At 39.4% G+C, this 24,228-nt stretch overlaps 1 protein-coding gene across 1 annotated transcript in view; it reads right to left on the bottom strand.

The window, feature by feature from the left end:
* STK32B (serine/threonine kinase 32B) overlaps positions 1–24,228 on the bottom strand; it is a 171,638-nt gene that overhangs the window by 59,247 nt on the left and 88,163 nt on the right. Inside the window, exon 4 of the mRNA XM_054203020.1 lies at positions 21,218–21,391. Within this exon, the coding sequence (XP_054058995.1) occupies positions 21,218–21,391 (174 nt within the window). The remainder of the gene's footprint in view (positions 1–21,217; positions 21,392–24,228) is intronic.

Here is a 24,228-nt window from a genome sequence, read left to right as displayed (position 1 = left end):
ACGGAATTAGTTTGTGAATCTATGAAAAATAATGTATCCAAGTTCAAAGTCCATCATTCTTGTTGTCCCTCCTTTTAGCTACAAGGAAGTTCATGAAAGACTGAAGAGACCTGTGAGAGGACTGTATACGTGGAATTTAGTGAGTCTTTGGTACAGTTGGAAGCTAGTCAAAGCTTCCATATGCTTAATTCTGTCATGGGGCTTGAATGCTCATGAAGAAAACAGTAGGAATAAATAGCTTATCTTCAGCATGAAAAGAGGTTAAAATTGAAATGCTCTGCAGTTCAGCATTGGAGAGGTGTGACATGATATTTATCATCTATCTGAAGTGGTAAAAGAATGAAGATTATTTCACCTGAAGAGGACTCTGAGAAATCTCAGTAAGAGTGAGCAAAACTCTTGATTTATTGCCAGTGATTATATTGCCAGTACCAGATAAAACGAAGAATAGACACAAATTATAAATATACATCAGAAGGAGAAATTGAATTACTCATCGGGATTAATGGCCATAAATAACCTTCCAGAGGTCACACTTTTGTATCTCTTATGTGGATCAAATAGTCATAGAAAAGAAGACTGAAAAACATGCGATGACGCTGTTTGCTCTAAAGCTCGAAATCAAGAACAATATCCAAAAAAGATTCACATGTACTGCTACGAATTAGCAACCAGGACACTGTAACTTTCGATCTCTATTGATATTGACTGGACTTGAAACGCTGATCTAGAAATGAAAGATGTGTGCTCTGTGAAGTCAACCATGAATTGCCCAGTTTTCTCAAGGTAAAAAAAAGTAACAGCTGGTTTGTTGACGATCACTTCACATTGATAACAACTAATTCTAAGTAGGTTACAGAAAAATATTGAAAAAAAGGTGTTATGCTCGAGTTCAAAACAAAGGTAGGTCCTTTGGGTTACCTGATTTCATAGCACCTGAAAGAAAACCGTCAAAAAAGGAAAGATCTGGGGAAGGTTAAACGAAAAGATTCCCTGAGAATAAGGAACAAATAGATTAGAGTTCTTTAGTTAACAGAAGAGATCTGTAAGATGTGATGTGACAGGCATATCAAATAATAAATAGTATCTAGATGGTCAATAGAAGTTTTCTATTTGCTTTTGGAATGTGAAAGCAAGGTTCTTATTTCATAAAAATGAAGTGAACGAAACAAACAGAGTTTTATTTATATAACTGAGAATTAAACTCAAATTGATTACTGCAAGACATAATTGCATAAAAATGTTTCAGAGGCTTAAACAAAGATTTAGCCGTTGATGTGAATAACAGGACTACCAGCTAGGGTTCCTCCAGCGGAGATTAATCTAATTGAATTAGGAAAGCATTTCTACAGCGAGTACAGATGCTGTTTTCCCTTCACCTTTTTGAAACACATCAATAGTAATGCCAAACACAAGATCTGTGTTTTCCCTTAAACCTGTGAGAACTGAAAAACTAACACTGCCCATCTGTTTTATTCTGCTTTCATATTTTTCAGCAAACATACACACAGAACAGGCTTGGTTTCTGACGTGTTTAAATTTGTGATATTTTTTGCTTTTGTCTATATTTTCTCCTTATTTCATCAAAAGATTTGATGTGTTTCCAACACAGAGACAGCTGTTCTTTGCCAGCCCAAGCAGTTTTTTATGACCAGAGAAAATACTTCAGTTATAACAGCTCTGGATGGATCTGAATTCACATGTGTAATACCCCTAACCCTTTATTTGGTGTCAGCAAAAGTCGAAAGCACATTCTTTCAACTTTAAGTCTGACAGATTTCACTCTTTGCCTTGCTGGCTCAGAGCAGAATCTAATGTATTATCATATTTCCATTCTCTTGAGCTTCTAAAATCCCGCAGTAACATCTATAAGCATTTCAGTTGATAGCAGTTTTACCAGCATGACTTACTAGGAGTATTTCCACTTTTTAATGGTGATTGGTTTTCTCTGAACAAGGACCCTTGAGGTTTCAAGTCTTCATTAACCAAAGGCAACTTACAGAGAAAACTCAGTTGTGTACGGACTTATGAAGTCTTAGATTTTTAAAAGCGGCTCTTAACTGCTTTTATTTTAATGGACAGAAGATGCATACTCACTTTCATTCAAAGGACAGAACCTTGCATACAAACAACAGATAGAAGTTGAAACAAGGGAGGTTCAGACTGGATATAAAGGAAAACTTTCACTGTGGGGACAGACAAGCAATGGAACAGGCTGCCCAGAGGGGTTTTGTACTCACTGTCCCTGGAGTTTTTCAAGAGATGAAGCCTGGTCTGGTGTCCTATCCAATCGTGCTTTAAGCAGAAATTTGGATTACAGGGGGGACCTCATGATGTCCCTTCCAACCGGAATTTTTCCATGATCCTTTATGTATAGGCAAGTTCTGTAGGGAGCAAAGAGGGCTTTCTCTACCCTTTAAGTCAGGAGCAGCAACTGAGTACCTTCTTATAAACCACACCTAGAGTTACAGCCCATAATGAACCTCCTCCAGGGGCAGTGGTAATGCCTAGAGCCTACTGACAATAAATCCCCATGGGTCACAAGATAGGCTTGTCTCAATCTAGATGTGGTGAGCCCATATTTACACGTGTATCACTAAAAGTCATTGGCTTCCAGTTAAGGCAGCCTATGCCCTTGCAGAATGCTAAAGCTTTTTTTCTCAGAGATTGTTTCAAAATATTCAACAGAGAAATTAAATTAGATGGATTTCACATTGTCATAAGGATGCAAAATAAGCAAGAGCCAGACAAAGGCCCTTGAAGTCAATGGAAGGATTACATTGGCTTCAGTAGACATGGTTTCAAGCCCAATAAAGTTTTTCTCATACTTTTTTCTCTTTAGTGCTGACAATCTAACTCTATGTTGTGTAGGATAAACCCTGAAATACTGAGTTTAAAGGTTATTTTCTTAATTATGCAGCTCATTTCTTGTATTTTTTCTTCCTTATGCAGGAATAGGCTTTTGAAGTTACTGTTTTCACTGGGAAAAAAATTTTGTTAGGATCACAGAAAATCACAAACTAGTTTTTAATCTACAATGACATTCGTGATCCTGTTTGCCTTCTGTTTGTCAAAACAGTCCCAACAGTCATAGAATCATAGAATGGTTTAGGTTGGAAGGGACCTTAAAGATCATCTAGTTCCAACCCCCCTGCCATGGGCAGGGACACCTTCCTTTAGATCAGGTTGCTCAAAGCCTCATCCAACCTGGCCTTGAACACTCCCAGGGATAGGGATAGGGCATCCACAGCTTCTCTGGGCAACCTGTTCCAGTGACTTAATACCCTCACAGTAAAGAATTTCTTCCCAATGCCTAATCTAAATCTCCCCTCTTTCATTTTAAAACCATTACCCACTGTCCTATCACTACACTCCCCAATAGAGTCCCTCCCCATCTTTCCTGTAGGCCCCCTTTAGGTACTGGAAGGCCGCTATAAGGTCTCCTTGGAGCCTTCTCTTCTCCAGGCTGAACATGACTGAAAGGGAGCAACGACTGTATTCTGGGATATAGGGAATGCTATAGGAAGACTAGGAGTCCGCACTGACGATTAGTCACAAGTATTAAAGTCTAGAAGACAGCTGCTACCATTGAAAAAAAGCACAGTAAAAAGCAACAACTTCTGGATAACAACCTGAAGTCATGCAGGGATAAGTCTAATAACCTCGGTTTACTGAGTACCTGATTCTCTCAAATATTAAATTATTCGCAATTATTTGCTCATAACCCATTTATATACTACAGAATATACCTGACCAGAGCCTTTTATTTTTTATTAGGATTTTTTTAGGTTTATTTAATCACACCAATGTTTCACATTAAATCACAAACATATACCTGTCACGTAATAATAAACTAATGTGTCATGAGTAGTTCTGGACAATTTTCATTAAGATTAATATTAGCTGCATAACAGTTCTTAACAGCCATAAAAATGGTAATGAATTGGGAAATGCAAGTTTCAGTTGTAGATTATTTGAGTTCACATGAGACTTAATGCCATATCAGAGCACTGAAGTGAACCATATCTTACATTATAAAGGGTTTTCTCCTGATTATGGAAAGAAATGTGAACAAATTCTGATTTTTACAGATAGGGACCTCATTTCCTTCTTATCTGATATTTAGATTCATAAATAATACACATGTCCAGGAAAGTGAACGCATACATAGTGAGGTTTTCTTATGGCAAGTTTGTTGAAGCTTTGAATGAAGAAAAAGTCAATATAAACTGGCCATTGTAGCGCCAGGAGATGAATTTGGTCAGAGGTGTTTTGATTCTATAAGGGCAGTATAGAAATGATGTATCCTCCAGAGCTGAACTGTGCAGAGTACCTCCTAAGAGTGCTTGCTCGAGAAATAGCCTCAATGAAGTCTAATGCATACTCTCTTCCTTTCATCAACACTCATCATTCCTTTATCTTTCTTGGGTTTTGTTCCTGACCAACATCCTTCCTAGTTTCAAGAAATGTTCAACAGCATTAAAACAAAATCATAGTAAGACTCTCAGAGTTCTTTGCTATTCTTTCCTATCAGATGGATGGGAACGAAAGACTTTTGACTGCTCCAGATCTCTGATTGCCAGTTCACATAGCCCTCACTTAGATCTCATAAGTAATTGCTGTCACTTACTGTCCTTTCATATGAAGACCTTCAGAGCCTTCTGTTCCTGCTCTAATGAATGCCATGACATGCCATGACCCTGTGAATCACTGTGATTTTGAAATTTAAAGACTTCAGTAACATTGGAAATTAGCTGAGAAGATGTGGTATTAGATTATGAGAGATCCATATGTAAAAAAAACATCTTGTGGATGCCCATTTGTATGAATCTGGATGGGTTTCCACAAGGCACCACATCTGACACCCAAGCCATCAGAATAATTAAGTTCAGAAATAGGCTTTCACATTTCATAGTGCCTGACTAAAACAGGAAAGAGGAAACAATATCCGTTAATAAAAGCCACTGGTCATAGGTGTGGACAGCAAATGCAGAAACAAGAAATTGAGATGATGACAAATTAAAGTACTGGTCCTGATCTTTACGTATTTAAACTTGGGCTAATTCACTGACAACCAGAGAAAAGTTACACACGTAATTTATTGTTCCAAGGCTTTTGTGAGCTAAGCTATTTATAGTAATAAATAAAAAGGAATGCACCTTTTTTAGCTATTTCTCTCTTCAGTAAGAAGAAAATGCCAGCACAGCTGAGATCCACTATTTCTGCCTGAAAGCAAAACAAACTGCTATTTTGTGCCATGCAAAAATTTATCCTCTGAGAAGCAAAGGGTGCAATAATTCATTCATTCAACTCAGCCATTTCCATTTGCACTTTCTGGAGCCTGTTGTACACAGAGGACTTGTAATGTCAAAGGGCATCGCTTCCAGTGTCCTGTTCTAGTCTGAAATGTCAAAAAGCCTAAAATATTAATTGGTCTAAGTTCCATCCAGTGGAACTTACTTAGTCAGCCCCATCTCCATCCAGGAAAAAAAAAATAATCTGCATTTCAAACTCCAAGTAAGGCATGGAGACAAATTTGTAATTTTGCAGTGATTTACCAGATAGAGTTTCAGAATCATCAGTTTCCAGTGGAAGATTGTTTTTTTTTCAAGTAAGTATACATATGTGGATAGACAGATATCAGATGTCTTAGAAAAATCAGCTCTTTCCTTCTAGAAAGGCTCAGACTAACAAACATTGCACCTTGAAAGGTAATCTGGTTTTATCACAGTGTTCTGATAGTTTTATGATATTTTAATTATATGTTCAAATCTCACAGTACTTATTAAGGCAACTTCTAAATCTAGAAATTAATAGAATTCCACAGAATTCTGTGGGAAAAAAAATGAGAAAAGGTTTCCGGATTTGAAAATCATTCCATAAAACTGAAATACCTTTGACAAGATTCTATACATGCAATCCCAAATAATATATTCATCACCAATTGGAAATATGTAATTTTGGTATTATACAATCGGTGATGCATTATTCAAGAGCCTGAGGTACTCAACAAGTCAGTAGGCCTTGCAAAAAGAAGTCTATTTATTGTGTCTTTCTATTTAAAACCTCTTTTATTTGAAATCTTTTGCTTTCTCTTCATTCCCACTTCTGAGGCTTTAATGCAGAAATAAAAATTCCATATGGTGCCTGTGGTTGCTTTTTGGTTAAGTACTATTTCTTACCAGGTGTCCATGAAGACCTTGTGTTTTCTTAGCAGTTGTACTGGCCAATTTTATAGCTCTGAAAATAAAGCTGTCAAAGAAGGCACCACAACATGCTTATTTACAAATATCTCAACTGGAACAAGCTTGTTATTTTCCAATTTTATCTCCATTTGGAAAAATACAATTATGAAAATATCTTCAATTTTCTCCTTATAACAATAGGTGGCAGTAATGATATCTACATTTGTCTGAATGGCCAGTGGTCCCTGGAAACACTGTATTTGTCAATTTCTGCTTAGAGATATTGTTGTAGTAGATATTATTGTCCCAGGTTGAAGAAAATGACCTTTTTAACAACAGGAATCCTATACTGAACGTTGGTATTTCTTGGTATATCTAGCCAGATAATAGTCTTCTTTGGCTCAATGCAGTTCCCGAATTTGCATAGATGCTAAACAAAAATAAGAATATTAAACAGAATATTTAATTATATTGGTTTTCCTGAAGATTCAATATGACTTTATCACAGAGGTATTTATGTGCTGCAATAGCAAGAAAAATAGGTTAATATCCTTCTATGCCATAAAAGCTAGAAAGATTTGTCCAAAAGAGAACGTGAACTTGTACTTTGCCTCCTCTGTGTTGCATTGTGTAATGTCTTAGAGCCTGGGACTGGAAAGCACCACTGTGGCCATATAAACCGAGCTTTTACATAACAAAGCCCAGACTATGTTACCCAGGACTCCTCTTCTGGACACAGAGGTCCTCTTCCAGGTCAACATTAACCAGCACAAATGACTCGCAGGCAATCCAATGGTTAGTTTTCATCTTGCCTCAAAGTAATGACAAATGTGCCACTTCCTTTGCTAGAACTGCTTTCTAGAGCTAACAGTAGACATGACAACAGACCTTGGACTTTTGGGTAGCTCTGAGGGGAACCTTGATGAACTGTCAAGGTTGTGATGATGCCAAAACATCACCACATTCCAAATAAAAAGTCTTTTCAGCCAAATGCTTCTCCAGATCACATGGAGGAGTCATGCAGAATCACCACGTAGCAGTAATTTGTTGATAATTTCACAGTTGATGACTCCAATCTTTTCTGTGTTGTAGTGTCAAGTATTGCTGAGACCTTCTGTGCGTACGAATACAAGGGCCATACCCCTATGTGTGAAACAGCTTTCAAGAACAGGTGACATCTCTGATAACCATGGGAAGTGCACAACTCATTAGATGCTAACTGGAGTGTGGCATTTGGAAAGAATTATCTGTTCCAGCAGGAAAAGATATACATTGAAATGGTGATGCTTCTTTCCGTGATACCACGTGAGAACTTTTGACTAGGAGTAAGGGAGAGAGTGTACTCTGACAGCAATTGCATGAGTACCACTCTCCTACCAGTAAAAGGCATAGACCCCTTTACAATTTACACAGGCAGAAATCTATATGTGAAACTAAATGAGAGAAGAAACTGATGACATTTGTCCTCTGCCTAAAGATAAATCAGGAGAGCATTTTCACTGATAAGCACGTTTGGCTTTATCTGTTGTAAAAAGCTAGCATTGAAAGTGTTGTGTTTTGCAACAGCTGAAATTCATATAACACTGTTTTTCACTGCACGAAATACAGAATTGATCCATTCAGATGTATCAGGTCTCTAAGAATTTGCTCAGCTTATCAGACAAATTTGAAAAGAAAATATACGGAATTCCAAGCACACACATGTGCTGAAGTCAGCCACTGTTCATAGTGTGCAATTACTTTATAATATCTCTAAAATTTGTCTTAAAAGCCCTACCAGCTTCTGTATGAAAAAGTTCATCAGACTCCTGCTAGAACAGCAGTATCCACAATAATAATATCACATTGTTTGACAACTGTTTCCTTCATCCATACCAAAGTGCAATTAATTACAGCCAACACGGCTGGCAATTAAAGTACATTTCAGCATGGTGGACTTCATGTGCAGGCCAAGGAAGATGACAGCAACTTCCAAAGGTTTCAGTTTTTCAGCGAGTGCCTGGGCAGTCATCCCTTCAATGCAGCAGTGAAGCTTCCCATTAAGCACGTTTTCTGCTGATCCAAGTTTCAGCAGTACAACGTAGCGGGGAGAAGGGCTGTAGACCAGCAAGCAGAAAACCACCATGAAACGCTGCCTTGTTCATTCTGATCTGAAACCCCAACAGATAGCATGGATATCAGATACCCCATTGCCCTCACCACTGCCATCCTCTCCTGCTGGCTCGTGTCTGTGACACGCGAACCATGGGTATAAGTATTTGGGCTTTTATTCCTCAAACTGACCACCTCAGACCCTGTAATATACACAGCCAGGACATATCACAGAGAGGAGGCTGAATATGTTCCACAATCCAGTGAGCTTTGATGTCCTGCATATGCTTCCCCTTCTGGGTGATTTTATAGATTTAATAAGTGTAAAAGTGAGCTGCGATAGACCAGGATGGGAGGTGCAGAGTCTATGCTTGAAAGGAAAATTGTACTGGATGAAAGATTAAAAAACCTGACCTGCTACTACCTGAAATGTCAGTAGTAGCCGGCACGTCTTCTTGTAAAATCTACCAACAGATGGATTAATTCTACGAAACAGAGAGGCAAATATCTGACTTTATGCTGCATTTGCTTCCTCCAACCAGTCTTTAATATTTTGAACAGAAGTCTCATGACACTTTTCTACCTCCGGCCTTACCTATCCTGGAAAGGAATGTAATTACTTTTAAGAATAACTTTGGAAGCTTTTAAGAAGGAAAATTCACAGAGAAACTCACAGAGCAATGCATACATGTATTTCTGCAGACTGCTGTTTAAGATAGATGAGACTTGACAGGCTACATTTGACCCAAACCACAACTCATATTCCAGTACACCACCGTTTTAGGAAGTCTCTCTATTCTAAGAGATGTCAACAGCATATTTATTGGAATCAAACAGCCAAGTATTCCAACTCCTCCTGATGAACCTGGATAAGGAATGAAGGATTGGCAATATTGCTTCAGTCCACAGACTGTAGCAGTCACATCCTGGTTAAGATTACTAGGCAAGAATAGAGTATGTGCGAAGGTGTATTTAAACTAGACTCTGTGCAGAGGAACTGCTGTTAGAGTAACTATTTGCACTGAAATTATTACAAGGATTATTCCTGCTATTTATTCAACTGAAAATAGAGATGGGATTCAGCTCTCAAATTAAGATACTTGGATTAAGTTCTATTGTGAGTTAGGCATCTATATTCCCGTTTATAGTCAATGAATGTATAAACAACATGGTCACTGGAGTGTAAAAAGCCATTGAGGTGACTGTCTATTTTTGGATGAGCTGAGTAGCTTTTTAGATTCTGTTGACTAGGTATCCACTTGCTTAGACAGCCAACTAAAAAAAACCCAGGCTCCCGCATTTAGATCTTGGTGAACTGTGGAATAAGTTTTTAAAAACATAAGAAACATCTTGCATGCTGTGTGGAATTATGAAAACAACCGGGGATGTTCTCGAGTCAAATTATTGTAATGTGTTATCACAGAAGCACAGGCAGGTATTTAAGCCTCTTGCAGGAGTCACACTTCTGATGCTCATTGTCTTGTTTGACGTCATCTCACACCACAAAGAACGCAACCCTTCATAGATGATAAATTGTGCTGTAGTTAAAATACCTTGCACACTTAAGAATTTTTTTAGTTGCTACCATCAAATAGAACATCCTTCTCATTTGCAGCATGAAAACCTCTGAGGGTCTGTATGGTATTCTGGCTGGGTGAGGTTAAGAGGGGGAGGTCTGAGGAAGGAGCCCAGGGGTTCCTCGCTCTCCTCCGGACAGGTGGCCACCATAAGCCCAGCTGTTTGTGGCATCCAGGGAACCTGGCACTGCCACACAGAGCTGCTTTTGTACAACTGGAGCCACATTTCGTATCAGGGAGATAAAATCCTGTCTGAGGTAGGGAAATTGGTCACCAAGGATTTCTTAGGAGGGAAGAGCAGGCAATGACTGAGCACCACCATTCTTCCCATTAACTAAAGAGTTACACTGGTTTAATGTATACGTTCAAAAATCTAGACAACTAAGGCTTCATAATTCAATTTCTCAGCTTTAGATCTCATATGCTATTCCTTTTTGACACTGTATCTTCCAAAAGCAAATACTAAACAATAATGATAGGATAAACAACTGTTGGCTGGAAATGAAAGTCCTTATCTATATGCTCATAATTCTTACTTTCAGCAGTAGAGGTACACAGGGACTCGGGAAATAAGCTGGTACTTTAGTCTTCAACTCTCTATACGTATGTAAGTGCATGTGTCTGCATTGGAATCTGTCTGTAGAGCATTTCTGTGGCTGAGTAGGTTTGCAGAAGAGTTGAAGGAGCACCATCAGGGGAAAATTCTGCAGTATCCCAAATTAAGAGGCAAGCTGTGAGTCTCTGTAGATTTTAGAGGCAGAACTCTAGATAACTAATACATTTAGTTATCACGAAATCTGAGAAATGCAGCATTCTGGTAATAGGTTTTCCACTCAGCAAGTCTCATTAAGTGACTATATTAGTAATTGTGATTGATTATTGACAAAAGTCAATTATTATTTATTGACTTGCATTCAAAATAGACCTCTGATACTCGTTGAGCAGACCTGTTGATCCGACATTTTTAAGGAGGACCATATCTTAATTTTTGTAGCAATTTGAGAGAGCAACATAGCAAATCTAAAACTGCATTTCCCCACATCAGCACCTTTTCTAGGAATACACAGAGAGATTAACTTTTATGCCACTGTATTAATTCTTATCTGCAGAACTCTGAGAAAAGTTTTTCACAGTTGTTGAATAAAGCTGTTTGACCCTGTCGATGACCAAGCCAGACATACTCAAAACCAATCAGCCTTCAGTAAGCCTTACCCCTCTGACCTGGAATTCATATACTGGCATCGACCTCCTTTACCCCTGTTACTGCAACCCCCAACTTCATGGTGCCTCTCTCCCATGTTCTCCACTCTCTCTGGTCCCTCCTGATTTTGGCTTTCAGGGTTTTCCCCTCTCCACAGCTTTCCCTTGCCCACACCCCACACCACACTCCACACTCCCTGGTCTCTTCTTCAGCCCTCCTAGTGCCCCTATGGACATTTCCTCTGCGCTTTATGCAGGGAGATGATGCCCTTTTTCTTCTTGGTACCCTCAAATCTGTCTATCTTACCACCAATTTATTTTTTTCTTCCTGCTGGCTCTCCAAAGTGTAGCTTGTCAGCTAGATGAAAAATCAGCCATGTTCACTGAAGGTCCAAACTGGGAACTCATGGGCCAGACTTTCAGAGTTCAGTGTAAGACTGTCTGACCAGTTTGGTTTTTTCTGATGCTGTTAAAAAATTGATACCTTCTGTGCCATTTTTTTTTCTTGTAGTGGTTTTCATTATTCCTGAAGTCTTTTATCATTCCAGTTCCATTGCACATCATTTGACGTTGAATGATAACAACTACTGAGAAAGATGAGATTTTAAGCAGTGTTGGTTTTTACTAAAAACTAATGAAGTTTAAGGGCTGAATAAAGCCACAGAAAAATATGATTTGAACCTCAAAATGCTTACAATCTGAACTAAATCTGACAGCGGAGTAAAGACAGTATCTGTGTATAGAAAGAGGGCCCATAGTTTTACCATAAGAAACTCATATTTATCTTCTAAAGTAATGAGCTCATAATTAAACCCCCAAACCTAAAAAAAAAGTGAAATGTGCAATAAGAATATCACTGAAATAAACTGTGAGACTATAACATGATTAGACACAGAATACTCACTGCGAAAGGAAAAAAAAAATAAGAGAAGCTCTAGCCTTGTATTGTTTTTATCATTAGACTAGAAAGCAACTCCTCTGCATTCAGAACAGCACCCAAGTTTCATGTGTGTAACAAGATGAACAGATAAAAGACTGAATAAAAACTGGTAGCAACTGGAGAGAGGTTATTTCTCATTCTTGTTAGTCTGACTGTAAAGATTATTTTGATCATCAGTGTAAAGAATGACCAAATTCACCAGCATCTAATTTAAGAAATTTTTGTTCATTGAAAGTGTACTGCCTACCAAGTGCTGTTCCAACCGTGCAAGGTCCCAGTTTGGCACCGTATTTTAAGGTCTTCCCCTGCTGACAACAGTTCTGCATGTCCAAGAGCACCACAAGTGCTGAATTGCAGGCTTGCCTTGCCTCCTCTGCTGCAGGAAAGTGCAGTTATCCCCACTGGGTCAGTAGGAAATTCCCCCGGGGATGTATGTAAGCTGTGCACACACGTGTTGGGAGAAGCGAAGGCTCACCAGTAGGACTGTCTGTCATACAGCATCAAAGCTCTGCGCTGCTGTGCCTCCTCCTCTGTAAAACCCATCCAGGGGAGTCAGGACAGGAGTTCACAGAGGTTATAGAAATGTTTGAAAATAACCTGGAAAGAATGCCCTGAGGAGCTCCCAAAAAAGGATATAGAGAATAAATACATGAGATAAAAATTGAGAAGGCAACTTCAGCAGAAGAAATCTCATGGCAATCTGTACCTTAATTACAGTCCCTGCCCAACAGATGATTTGTTTTGAAAGCTGAAACTCTGTTGGATGATCAGTGTTAAAACTCCCACTCTTTCTCATCCCTCCGTATATCTAAGTCAAAAATTGTACAAAGCAGATCACATCTCACCTGAAATATCAAAGCTGTACTGAAAGCTGCTGAATGCATTTCTAAGGCAAGAAGGAAGCTTAAATTACCACATCCATTAATGAAATGCCTTCTACCACACCATGGGCAATCTACTCAATTCCTCAGATATAAAAGACTATTGCAGTCATGACAAAATAATGTAAATGTGCACTTTTTGCCTTACATCTTTGTTATTTTGCCATATATTAAAACAAAACTTACACTGCAAGGAAATCTCCAACGGAATGACAGAATACTCTCTGTATGTGATGTTCATCCAAGCTGAAAAAATGTTGCAACCATTACCTCAGAAACAGGAGAACTGTCTGTATGCTGCTATTGGTTTATATTTTGCTCAGCCTGAAATTTAGTCTTTTTCCATATTCCCTCTCTCCATCTACATACTTTAATCAAAGATTTTAAATGTCTTCACTGACTACAAATAAAAAAATAACTCAACCATATTGCATGCAAATCTGACACTTCTGTGGAGAGAATATGCCTGCATACTGTCACGATATTGTGACATTTCCAAGAAGCAAACATACCAGAATACTTTTAATGTAACATTGACACCAAAGCTTTGGAAAAAAGGATCAATATTATATCAGAGGGGGGTGACTCGTTTTCTCCCCTGTTAATTAAGACTTCATTTAATTGCTAATTTGATCTTGCTGGTGAGAGGAGCTTTCATTCAGCCTCCCCTCCCAGCTGGCATGGGGAGGTTGGGACAGCAGCACCACCCTGGGATGGCAGGTGGAGGTTGGAGGCTCAGAAAACCAGGGTGAACCAGGCAGTGTCATACGAGACAGGCAGTTAATCCTGTCGATATTGTTATGCCTCTCCAGAAGGAGTGCCTAATCATTGTAATTACTTATTGAAAATTATTTAAATGCGGTTATTAATACGCTTTATTACATTTAGAATTACAATATCAAAGTGCTATTGAAATGGTATTCTTTGGTAGTATACATAAGTTGGGAGCAGATGCCTACGCTAAACTCACTTGAAGCTTTAAAGCAACACCAAGAAATTAGTAACGGATTTCTGTGAGAGAAAGGTGGCCCCGATAATGCTCATACTGCATTGGCCACAAAGAAACTAGCAATATACTAAAGCAAAAAAATAGCATAAACCAGATCAGATTTGAGGATGGAGACCTGAGATAATCTTGACTATAGAGCTCTGCTTCAATTCTGTCAGCATCTTCTCCTTCAGAGTCTGAATCTATGAAAATGATTCACGATCAGGATTTTAATACTAGGAGTGGGGGAAGGAAGGAAGGAAACTATTTAATTTCATTATCCACACATATTTTGTGCCCTGAAGACTCCTCGTATAAGACTTCTCTTCCTAAAAGGTAGGTTAATGTAAAAGGATTATTAAAGAAAACCAGAAGGAGGGAAAAAACAGTAACAGAGATGGGTGATGGCAGCTGATTTAGGTGCAGGGTGTGCTCTGCAGAAGCTAGAAGCAATTAATAGGAAAGTCATTATAACCCCAGAACAAACATAAAGATGGGCTTTAAGAAAGCCCTCTGGAAGACAGACCTAGATAAAAAAGCCAAACCAATGTTGTGCTCCCTGCTATAGTGACTGGAAAGTGGTAAATGCAGAGCATGGAACTAGCAAACTGGTATAAAATATCTACGTGGACTTTATATGTTCCCTTGGAACACACTCCACAGAAAAGAGTGTCCTGAGCCCAGGCATGCGCGGACCTGCTGGCATCTCCAGGATGCTGGCTACCACACTCACTGCAGCAGCAAGCTCTATGGCAAGGTAATCCCATAGTAGCTTTTTGTTGCCCGTTTTCAGAAAGATTTGTACTTACTAACATGACAGAGAGGCTGAAATTGCCTGTCTCAATTTCTCTACACTTTCCCCTGTTCCTGTGTACTTACCTGTGAACAGCATGAAATGCCGATTCCCTCTATGGAAATGATTTATCTTGCTCCAAGGGAGTGGTGTTTTCCGGTAGTGAGGACTATGGACCTACAACTAGTAGGGGCAAGTCAGACACCTGTAAGTCCACAATACCCTAGTGACGGTACTAGGATTTTAGAGTTTTAGAAAAAACAAGATTTTTTATGTTTATTTTGTTGGTTGCAGCTAAATTACAGTGAGGTGAGAAAGGATTCAGAAAAACCTTAAATCAGTGTGTAAAAATTAGAATTCAGTTAAAATTCTTTGAAATTCTTTCTAGTTACATTATAGAGGAATTAGTAAGAATTAAAACAGAACTTTTTCTTCTTGATGCATGTGGTACACTATGTCTAGATCATATCTGTGCTTGTCTGGGTGTCTGTTTTCAAACAGAGAAGCAAGCAATAAGAAAGCCAACTACAATCACAGAACTAGGTTTTTTTTAGTGAAGGATGCTTGTTCTCTACAGCTGTATACAGCACAAACAAACACTTGGGATGGGGCTGAGTTGGGCTGTCTTTGGCCACTGGAAGTTTGTCACCTAATGCAAGATAGTTAGCCAAGCTCGGTCCACAGATCATACCTTCGCTGTCCAAACGTTGCCCAGACACCTAAATTTTAAATGATGTAGGGCTTGTGAGATGACTTTTCCTTGGCTAAACAAAATCTTTCACATAAGCACGTTCTCACAACTTTGCAATAATTAAAAGAAGGAGAATGAAAGAAAGGGCCAAGGGTCGACTTCAACTACTCACTTGAAAACTGTAAGGAACCAAGCAGTCCCCTGCTGACTGCGATGAGGATCCCCTCAGCAATGGGGTGTGGGGGGTGTCTTCTGGCATTTCACCTGAGGATGAAGGGAGAGCGCACTTTGCCCACACTAAACGATTATATTAGTGCCAGTGGCAGGACTGGAGCACCTCGTGGAGCATCTTGCATCTCAGAGCGTTCTCCGTGTCTCTTCCCCAATAAAGGCAGTTTTACTTCGTTAGTAATCTAGTCCCTGGATATTGAAATCTCAGCGCGTTTCCAAACCAACTTCATTTATTTGCAGTATGTCATCTGGTATATCAAATGACTTTTTCTTTTACTGTTGCCAAACAGAAGTAAAATTAATTTGTTCTTGTAGGTAGAGAACTCCATTCAAAAGTTGAAAGGCTTTTTCCCTGCATATTCATAACTTGTGATGTCTAATTCTTTATTTAAGGATGCGACTGAGATTTAAATATCTTTTGTGCCTAGAATTTGTGAATCACTTTCTTTTTGATCAGGGCTGGTTTATAAGCATTCAGCAGGTTTTCTGTTCTTTATGGTTTGGATAGTGGTTCTTTTTTGGCTGTTTTTGGTATGTTTTCTAATTTGCTTCTCTTACATAACTCATTGCTCAGTTTCTGCAATTTGTCGTTGGAAATAATGTGGGCTTGCACTTGTTTAAAGAGCATAATACATAGACATGGGAGAGTCACGGGAAGACAAATTAAGAAAATTCAATGGACAGGCCTCTTGACATGTCATGATCTTTGGTAGCGCTTTTGAATAGTAGTCAAATTATGGTTATTTTTGCCCATTTCACCTACTTCAGACTCCACTACATTTTGTTCTTCTACACATGCTTACGAGCAAGAAACTGATTAGTAGCATCAGCTGAAATCTGTCAGGAACTGTGTCCTTTTAATATGTCCCAGTAAATCTCAGGTTGGCACTATTCTGCCTGTGACATCTGTGAGAAATGACAAAGGGCAAATTCTCCTTTTTCAAATAATTCCCAAACCTACGAAATTCCCTACATACTAAATGGACAGTGTTATGAAGAGGACATTTTGAATTAGAGTTCGTTCTTTTGGTGTAGGGTGTCACAAGTGAGACTGGGAAGGCCCATTTTAAAGAAGAGTCTAATCATTTAGACATATTATCTTATTTCACCAGACTGCTGGACACCTTGAAAGGCTCAATGTTACCACTGAGCATTGTACAAACAGGAATCTCTGACACCTTAGCCCAGCTTAGCAGTGCTTAGCAGAGGAGGACATCTCGGATGGCTGGTAGCAGCAAGACACCCTTACTCTGCAGTGGATCAGCTGGCAGAGGAAAATGTAATGCTCGATTTGTCACCATTTTTCCTTAGCTTTTGCCCACCCTGCACTGCTGCTGAGTAGCTGTTCAGAGCTGGAATAGCTCCTGGTGCCGCTCCCCATTGGAAGCAGGACTTGCAGGAATGGAAAACAGAGTGGTGATCACACTAACCACACAGCACAGACCCGCCAAGCCGGACTGGTTCCAGTCGTATTGTGCTTCAGCCGAAAATTTATATGTATGCTTATATATGTACACATACACACAGAAATGGGTTTGCGTTAAAAAAACCCCACTGAAATAAAAAAGCCCTGGGTATTCAGATCAAACAGCTAGTCAGTATCCTAAAATTGTGCTGGAAGGTTACTGCAATTTCCTTTCCAGACATCTGCCACATCCAGCCTCCCTTCTGAGCAGATGAAAACCGATGGAGCCAAACGATGATGAAAAGTTGTAAGGGCAATGCAGTTAACACTTGCCCCCTTAGAAAGAGAAAATGTGATTTTATCAGCAGGAGCCTGTTACTTGGGCAGCAGCCGCAGCACCACGGGGCCAGCGCTGCTCCGAGCCAAGGCTCTAGCTGCAAGAGCATCCTGGAAGAGACAACAGTGGAGTTACTGCTGGAAGAACGAGCTGAACGAAAATGGGCAGCCTACTCTGGGGAGGAAGCAGGTGGTTTTATTGAAATGTATGAACAGCAACATTTGTGAAAGGAGGAGGTTGAGTTACTCATGGCTGAAATAAGTTTATTCAGCCTTTGATGGGAAAACTTTTGTCCAACACATTATTCACTGGCATTACACAAGCAGCACTGGAAAGAATGTGTTTAGTCATACCATCTTGAAACTTGATGTCTGCTAATGCAGAATGCCGGATTTGATCCAACATTTGAGAATGAATGAGACCACGTGAATTCTCAGAAACCTTTCTGTGGATACTGGATCCAAGGGTCTATAATAAACACCACTCATCCAGCTTTTAAAGAATTACTTTTTCATTTAAGAAATGTGGCTAAAATATTATTACAGCAGGGCTGTGGGGAAATAGGGGTTTTGATGTAGCCATTGCCTATGACCAGCAATTTAGAGATATCTCAATATTAAGTTAGCTGTTGTGTAAGTTAAGTGAAAAATTTGCCCAGAGTCTTCAGGTCATAGCTTGAAACTTACAGCTTTTCTTTTTAAAGTGTTTACAATTCTGGCTGAACATCTAAGTAAATGCAAATGCTTACAATAGAGCTGCAAGAAAGACACACAGTGCAGCATTCATTTGTGTGCCATAATAAATAAAACTACTATTGCAGGATTATGCATGACAAACATGGATTTATATACATGGATGTGATTAATAAAAATGACAAATTTCATAAGCATACCAGAACAGTAGTGGTTTTTACACTATTTATAGTTTAAGTTGTCCCTGCGGAAACAATACTTCTATTGGTGAAATAATTGCTGCATTCTAAGCACCCAACGCTAACCACATCAGCAAATACAGAGGCACTGCAAGGCATCTCCAAGTGGAACTGGCATAGCACTGATCTGGACACTTCTACATCCATTCATACGTGCCTGATAATTCCTGTCCCCTTCGTTACCACTTGCTTTTATAGTAAACTCCTGGGGCTGCAGGTTAGTCTTGAAAAAATATTCTGTCATGTTGCCGGATGCAATCATAATGGAAACCTGAACACATTTCATACACATCTGTAAATATTGAGGAGGAGTTAAGTTCCTGACTCACACATCATATATTCAGCTCTTTATAATACTGCAATTTGAAAATCCACCTACCCAGTCTGATGAATCATTCAACTATTCTTTCTCTGTGTCCCAGACAAAATTTAGTAGGGGGGTCTCTCAATGTCTCTGTGACTCACTAAACTTTTTTTTTTTTCCCTTTTTGCTGCCAATACACTTATTTAAAAGTGAAAGATCTAGTACAGTTTTTTAGGTTAGCATGTGAATGCTGACTGGAAGCACTTGATCACAATGATACTGCTGAGGTCTGCTACCATAAAGACCGACCAGCTCATTGGTTTCATCTCTGACCGAGACGGTGTGTTTGCAATGGTAAAGTGATGGCTACACGTCTCCTCACTGTGCATCGCTGCTGGCTCGGCTCCAGAGCCAATTTATATCAGCATTGTGCTCTTGATGCCAGCCTTGCTACTGGGATTTATGGCAGCTGAAGACTGGTCCCGCAGAGTGCTGTTCCAGGCAGCGGTAAGGCAGAAGGCAGAATGTGCTGGGACTCTCCTGGCTAAATAACATGTTCACCGGCATGTGGATCATTTGGGGTTTTACGGTAATTGTTGGGAAGAGGAGAGACAAAAGGCTCCTTGTGCCACAGTAGGGTGACTTTGGGCAGTAAGCGGTGAAGTGGGAGAGCCATGCTCATATCTCAGGTCTGCCAGCTTCGAAATAAACATCTTTTCTATACCACAGCAGAGCCCCGAGCTAGATCCTTTATACTCTAAACAATAATTCCAGCTAACCAGCCAGTGAGACCCACCACAGGCTGAGAAACATGTGCTTCGACACGTCTGGTTTTGTGAAAACTTTTGGTGTAGGGTGAAAAAAAAAAACCAAATCCCAGAACCTGCCCCCAGCTGGAGCCAACAATGAGCTCCAGACCCTCATGCCTTCCTGCCTTGGTGCAAATCAACAAGTGTTGAAGCCGGGGGTGTTACTCTATACTACAATCGGTGCATAAGAGAAACTTAAGTAAAATCAAGTGCTTACTAGTCATGATTAAGTAATACAGAAGCGAACAAAGTGTCTTGCCCAATTTCACAATTAGACCGTGGCAATGCAGGCACCGTCACAAAAAACTATGAACAACCACAATGACTTCAATCCAGTCTTTCATTCTCTCAAGACACCTACCACCTTTCACAGGCTTTTCTCTGAAACATTTTTAAGTCACGGGCTTGTAGCAAAATACAAGTTTTTATTATGAACTGGATTCTCTCATGAATGTTTTGACAGCCTATTTGCATAAAATGTCTCATCATTAAAATAAGGGCGAGAAAAAATGCTCATCAATTTGTTTTTCACCAAGAACATTCCTTAAGGCATGGAAACAAAGGTCAGCCAAAATTCCGAGCTCCACTTTTAAAATATTCACTGAGCAAGGAGAATGTATGCAAAATACATGGAAATGTACTAAAATAATAACAGTGTGCTGAAGATAAAAAAATTCAGAAATTGCTTGCAATATTTGTGGGAGTTTTAATTGCAAACAAAACAACTGTTTCAATGTTTACTTGAATTTTGTCTAGCACAGTTTCAGTAATACAGAACACCCATCTACCACTGCACCTCAGATCAGACAGATTTTGTATGGACCCTCCCTCTTCAGAAAGTCAGATCATACTTTTTATTGGTTCCTATTACAAAATCATGTGGTAGCTCTGGTAGGTGGATGGGATGAAAACTCTTAATGAATATATTTGGATATATATATAAAATAAATAAATTTATTTATTTATACTGACACTTGAAGGTCTATGGCACAGATCGGTTTAGTTTGGCCTCTGAAACTCACATCCAATTTCGGTAACACACAAACCTAATTATTTTTCTATTCAGACCACTGTAAATCAGGGAGAAATATCCTGAATGTAGCCTAAAAAGAGTAAAATAGAGGAACAAGCCATCATTTTACAATTTCACAGTTGCTGTGTTAACATAAAAAGACAAGTTACCCAACTGCTTCAATTAAATGTCAAATTGTTTAAGGAAAACAAACAGACCCTGATGCTTAACACCTTTTTTGACATGAATATTATGATTGCGAGCTGTAAGGCAGTGAAACTAACAGATTGTTGTAATCTAAGAAGTGCAAAAAAAGGATGCACCATCTATCCCTGTTCCAATTTATTTCTACTTTTCTCCTATTTCCCCACCTCTCTTTCTCCTTCTGACCTACACGCAGATTCTACAAGTAAACAAATTATTCTGTATTCTCAGCCTTTGGTTTCGTGGCCTTCCCCTGACGTTATTGTGCAAAGTTGTTGTACTGAATTACAACATTTTTGTGTTCGGGAACATTGGGGCATTGGAGAACTAAAAAAAAATTAAAAGCAGCCAGGAGGTTTTTATGGGTTGTATTTAGTGTTTAAAGACCATGGTAGAAAACATACTTCATGGTATGAGGTAAAAACAAGAAAAGGGTAGTATGACAAGGATATGGGGCTACTGACTGGCTGAGGGCAGAAATAAAACACTTAACCACTTTTCATAGCCAAATTCCACCCTTGGATAACAACGAAAACTTTTCAGAGCTTTTGAATAAACAGAACCTTGTAATCAGATACGTGATAAAATTCCTCTGCTCTGCCAAAAGAAAGCCCGTCTCTCAAATGAAATTCACTCACCTGTGAATGATGTGGTATCTCTGCAAATAATCCAGGGAAAGTGCCAGCTCACAAATGTACAGCTTGACAGTTCCTTCGTTAAAGTGCACGTTCTGCTGCAAATGGTACCGTAGATCGCCTCCGAGTAAGAGATCAACCACCATGAACATGTCTTCTTCGTCTTGAAAGGAATACCTGGAAGAAAGAGTTACAGCTGAGATGTCAGGGTCGGTGACACAGCCACAGCCGTGCCCCGGGGTAGCTCTCCGTAAGTAGATCTGCTCAGGGCAAGTCCATGATTTGCTGCAGAGGCACACACTGATTTCTCACTGCTGTGGTCCAACCCTGCGACCAGACTTTGACTGTGGTGGGACTCTGCGCATTCAAGGCAAGCAGAGCTTGAACTGCCTCCGTACTACTATCTTGATTGTTTTAACCACAGACTAACACCTAAATGTTACTAAAACAGTATTTAAAATACCTTTCAGGTTTATACATTGCTAAATAACCGTATCCTCATTCAGTTGGCAAAGTGGCTTACTAAATAGCAACAATAAAATGGAAGGCCTTGAAACACACTTGGTATTCACACACGTACAACTGTAGCTCAGTGCCTATGGAAAGTATCCTGGCAGGATTGAGAGCTGCTGTCCTGGGGGTATTTTCCAGATTCCATTATTCCAGTAAATATACACAATGTTCTATTAGTTGAGTATTTTCTACAGCTTGCAGTGTAGCTCCAAATTCAATAAGAAATAAAGCTGTAATTTTACTGCCTAACAATACATATTTTTCAGTCTGCAACTTATATCTTATAAAATGACAGAGGCTTCATGGTCACTGACTGAATTCTTCTGGACCCTTTCCCAGATCTGCCTGTTGAATACTCTGAGGACCAAATTCTGATCTGATTTAAATCCTGTAAATCCAAAGGTGCAGCCAGGAAATGTATAGTGTATATATAGTGCTTGGGCAAGCAGGAATTTCCATGTGTTTCTACTTACCTTGGCTATGCTGCCATTGCTCTGTTTATTTCTGGTCTGAATAAACTGACAGAAACTCTCTGGTTTTCATTTCTGAATGCAACTGTCTAAGACAGAGTATTTTAGATTTCCCAAATGGGGAATGTTGAATTCTAAGATGAAGTCACTCTTCTCTTAGAAATTGTTTTAGAATTAATTTTGATGTGAAGTTATATTAGCTGATACCAGTTGTGGATATGAACTGCTGAGAGGTGACCTGCAATGATAGTGCCTCTTCCATCACCTTTTCTCCCATGAGGTGTGTAATGTTTGATGGCTATAGATGTGATTCAGTTCTCCTGAACTTTAAAATATATGTTAAGGAAATGAAAAATAGTGGGCTTCCAGAGGATCTCTGCCCACCCTTCCCCCAAAGGCAGAAAAGTCTATATTAGATTATTTTAATTGACAATTACATACAGTTTCACTTTCATTCCCAGGCTTGCACTTTCTGAAATGAGGCACTGTTTAGGGGTTGTCACAGATGATTCGCTTTGAATGTAAATGCTTTCTATTCTTTCCAAACACAGTTCTGAGAAGTGAGTGTCTCTAGATACTCTGCTCCTCTGTTGCCTTTCTGTATGCCTGCCAAATGCCAGGAGGGGAAAGCCATTTTATTTGCATTAAGCTTACTTCGCAATAAGTCAAATCTCTGAAGCAAAATAGTAAAGTAGGTGGCACATGGTGTCTGCTCACCTCCAGAGGCTCAGAATTTCATAACACATACATTAAAAAAAAAACAAGACTTCAGTTATATTCAAATTACTCTGAATGTTGCACATTACTGAGCCTGGAGCAACTGCAAAGGGAAAGCTTAAATATGTAGATATGTTTAAGATTTTTTTTTTCTTTTTTGACACTGCTGTTATTTTAAATGAAGTAGTTGTAGCACTGAGCAGATCTAATGAGAGATGTTATTTTTTCCTTCAGTTACTGCTTGAGTAAAGTGTAGATTTTGTCTGTTTCCTTTTTATATTAAAAAAAATCCAAAATGAGAAGTTACAGATTGAAAACTCAAATGTATAAGTGAAATATTGTGTTGAGTCTGGGACTAAAGACCTCTCCTGGTGTCTAGAACCGTATGATTACATATCAGTAAAAATGGTTCTGATGCAACGCTCATCTTGAGAAGGAAAATGTCCTGAGTCATTTCTTCAGTGATTCAACCACCGTGAGGCAGAGGGTGAAGGCAGGGTAAAGAGCGACTGCTGTGAACTTGCTTTTAAATTCATTGACTATTCCCATCTCTGGGAAAAAGATGAGTGTGTTTGAAAGCGTACCCATGAATGTTTAGTCTAGATACAAGAGCCATCAGAACAATCCAGAAATAAATGTGAAATCTCATCCACAACCAGGTGAATGATAGCTCCTGAGGGAACTGGGTTTTCACTCCAAGCATGTGTTTCTGCCGATGCGCTCTGTTTTCCTGTGCTTGTGAGTGGGGAGTGGTGGTCCTTTATTGTCTCCCGAGCAAGCTTTTGGTGCATCTGGGAATTGTGAATGATTTAAAAGAGAGATCGGAAAGTCGAACTGGAAGGAGCTGTTACTCTATCCCATTTCATTATGTCGGGAAATAATACTCTTTGCATAGAAGAGCATGTCCACAGTCAGGTGCAGAGGGTTGCATGTTATTTCTGCTCATGCTGTATAACAACGTAAGAGCGACCACACTAGATCAGACTAGACATCCAACTAGCTTGGGAGTCACCAGAGAGCAGACACTCAGAGAGGAGCAAAGAACTCTATGGAGATATATAAAGCTTTCCTCCAGGACTCAACCAACCTCCTCCCATTCACGGCTCCAGGACTTTCTGGGACTCTGTTTGGCATCTCTGGGAATCCAGGCTGTGATGATGAGAGATGGGTTTTGTCCTGGGACCTGTCAGACTCATTAGTGAATGATTGGTCTCCTGCTACTACCTCTCAGGTACTACCTGCTACTACATTGCCTCTCAGGTAAATGTATTAAGGTAAGTGCAATCCCTACAAACAGAGCTACAAGGCTTCCAG

The sequence above is a fragment of the Rissa tridactyla genome, chromosome 5 (assembly GCF_028500815.1).
Source record: "Rissa tridactyla isolate bRisTri1 chromosome 5, bRisTri1.patW.cur.20221130, whole genome shotgun sequence".
Taxonomy (NCBI): Eukaryota; Metazoa; Chordata; class Aves; order Charadriiformes; family Laridae; genus Rissa; species Rissa tridactyla.
This window is presented reverse-complemented; position numbering and strand designations above follow the sequence as displayed.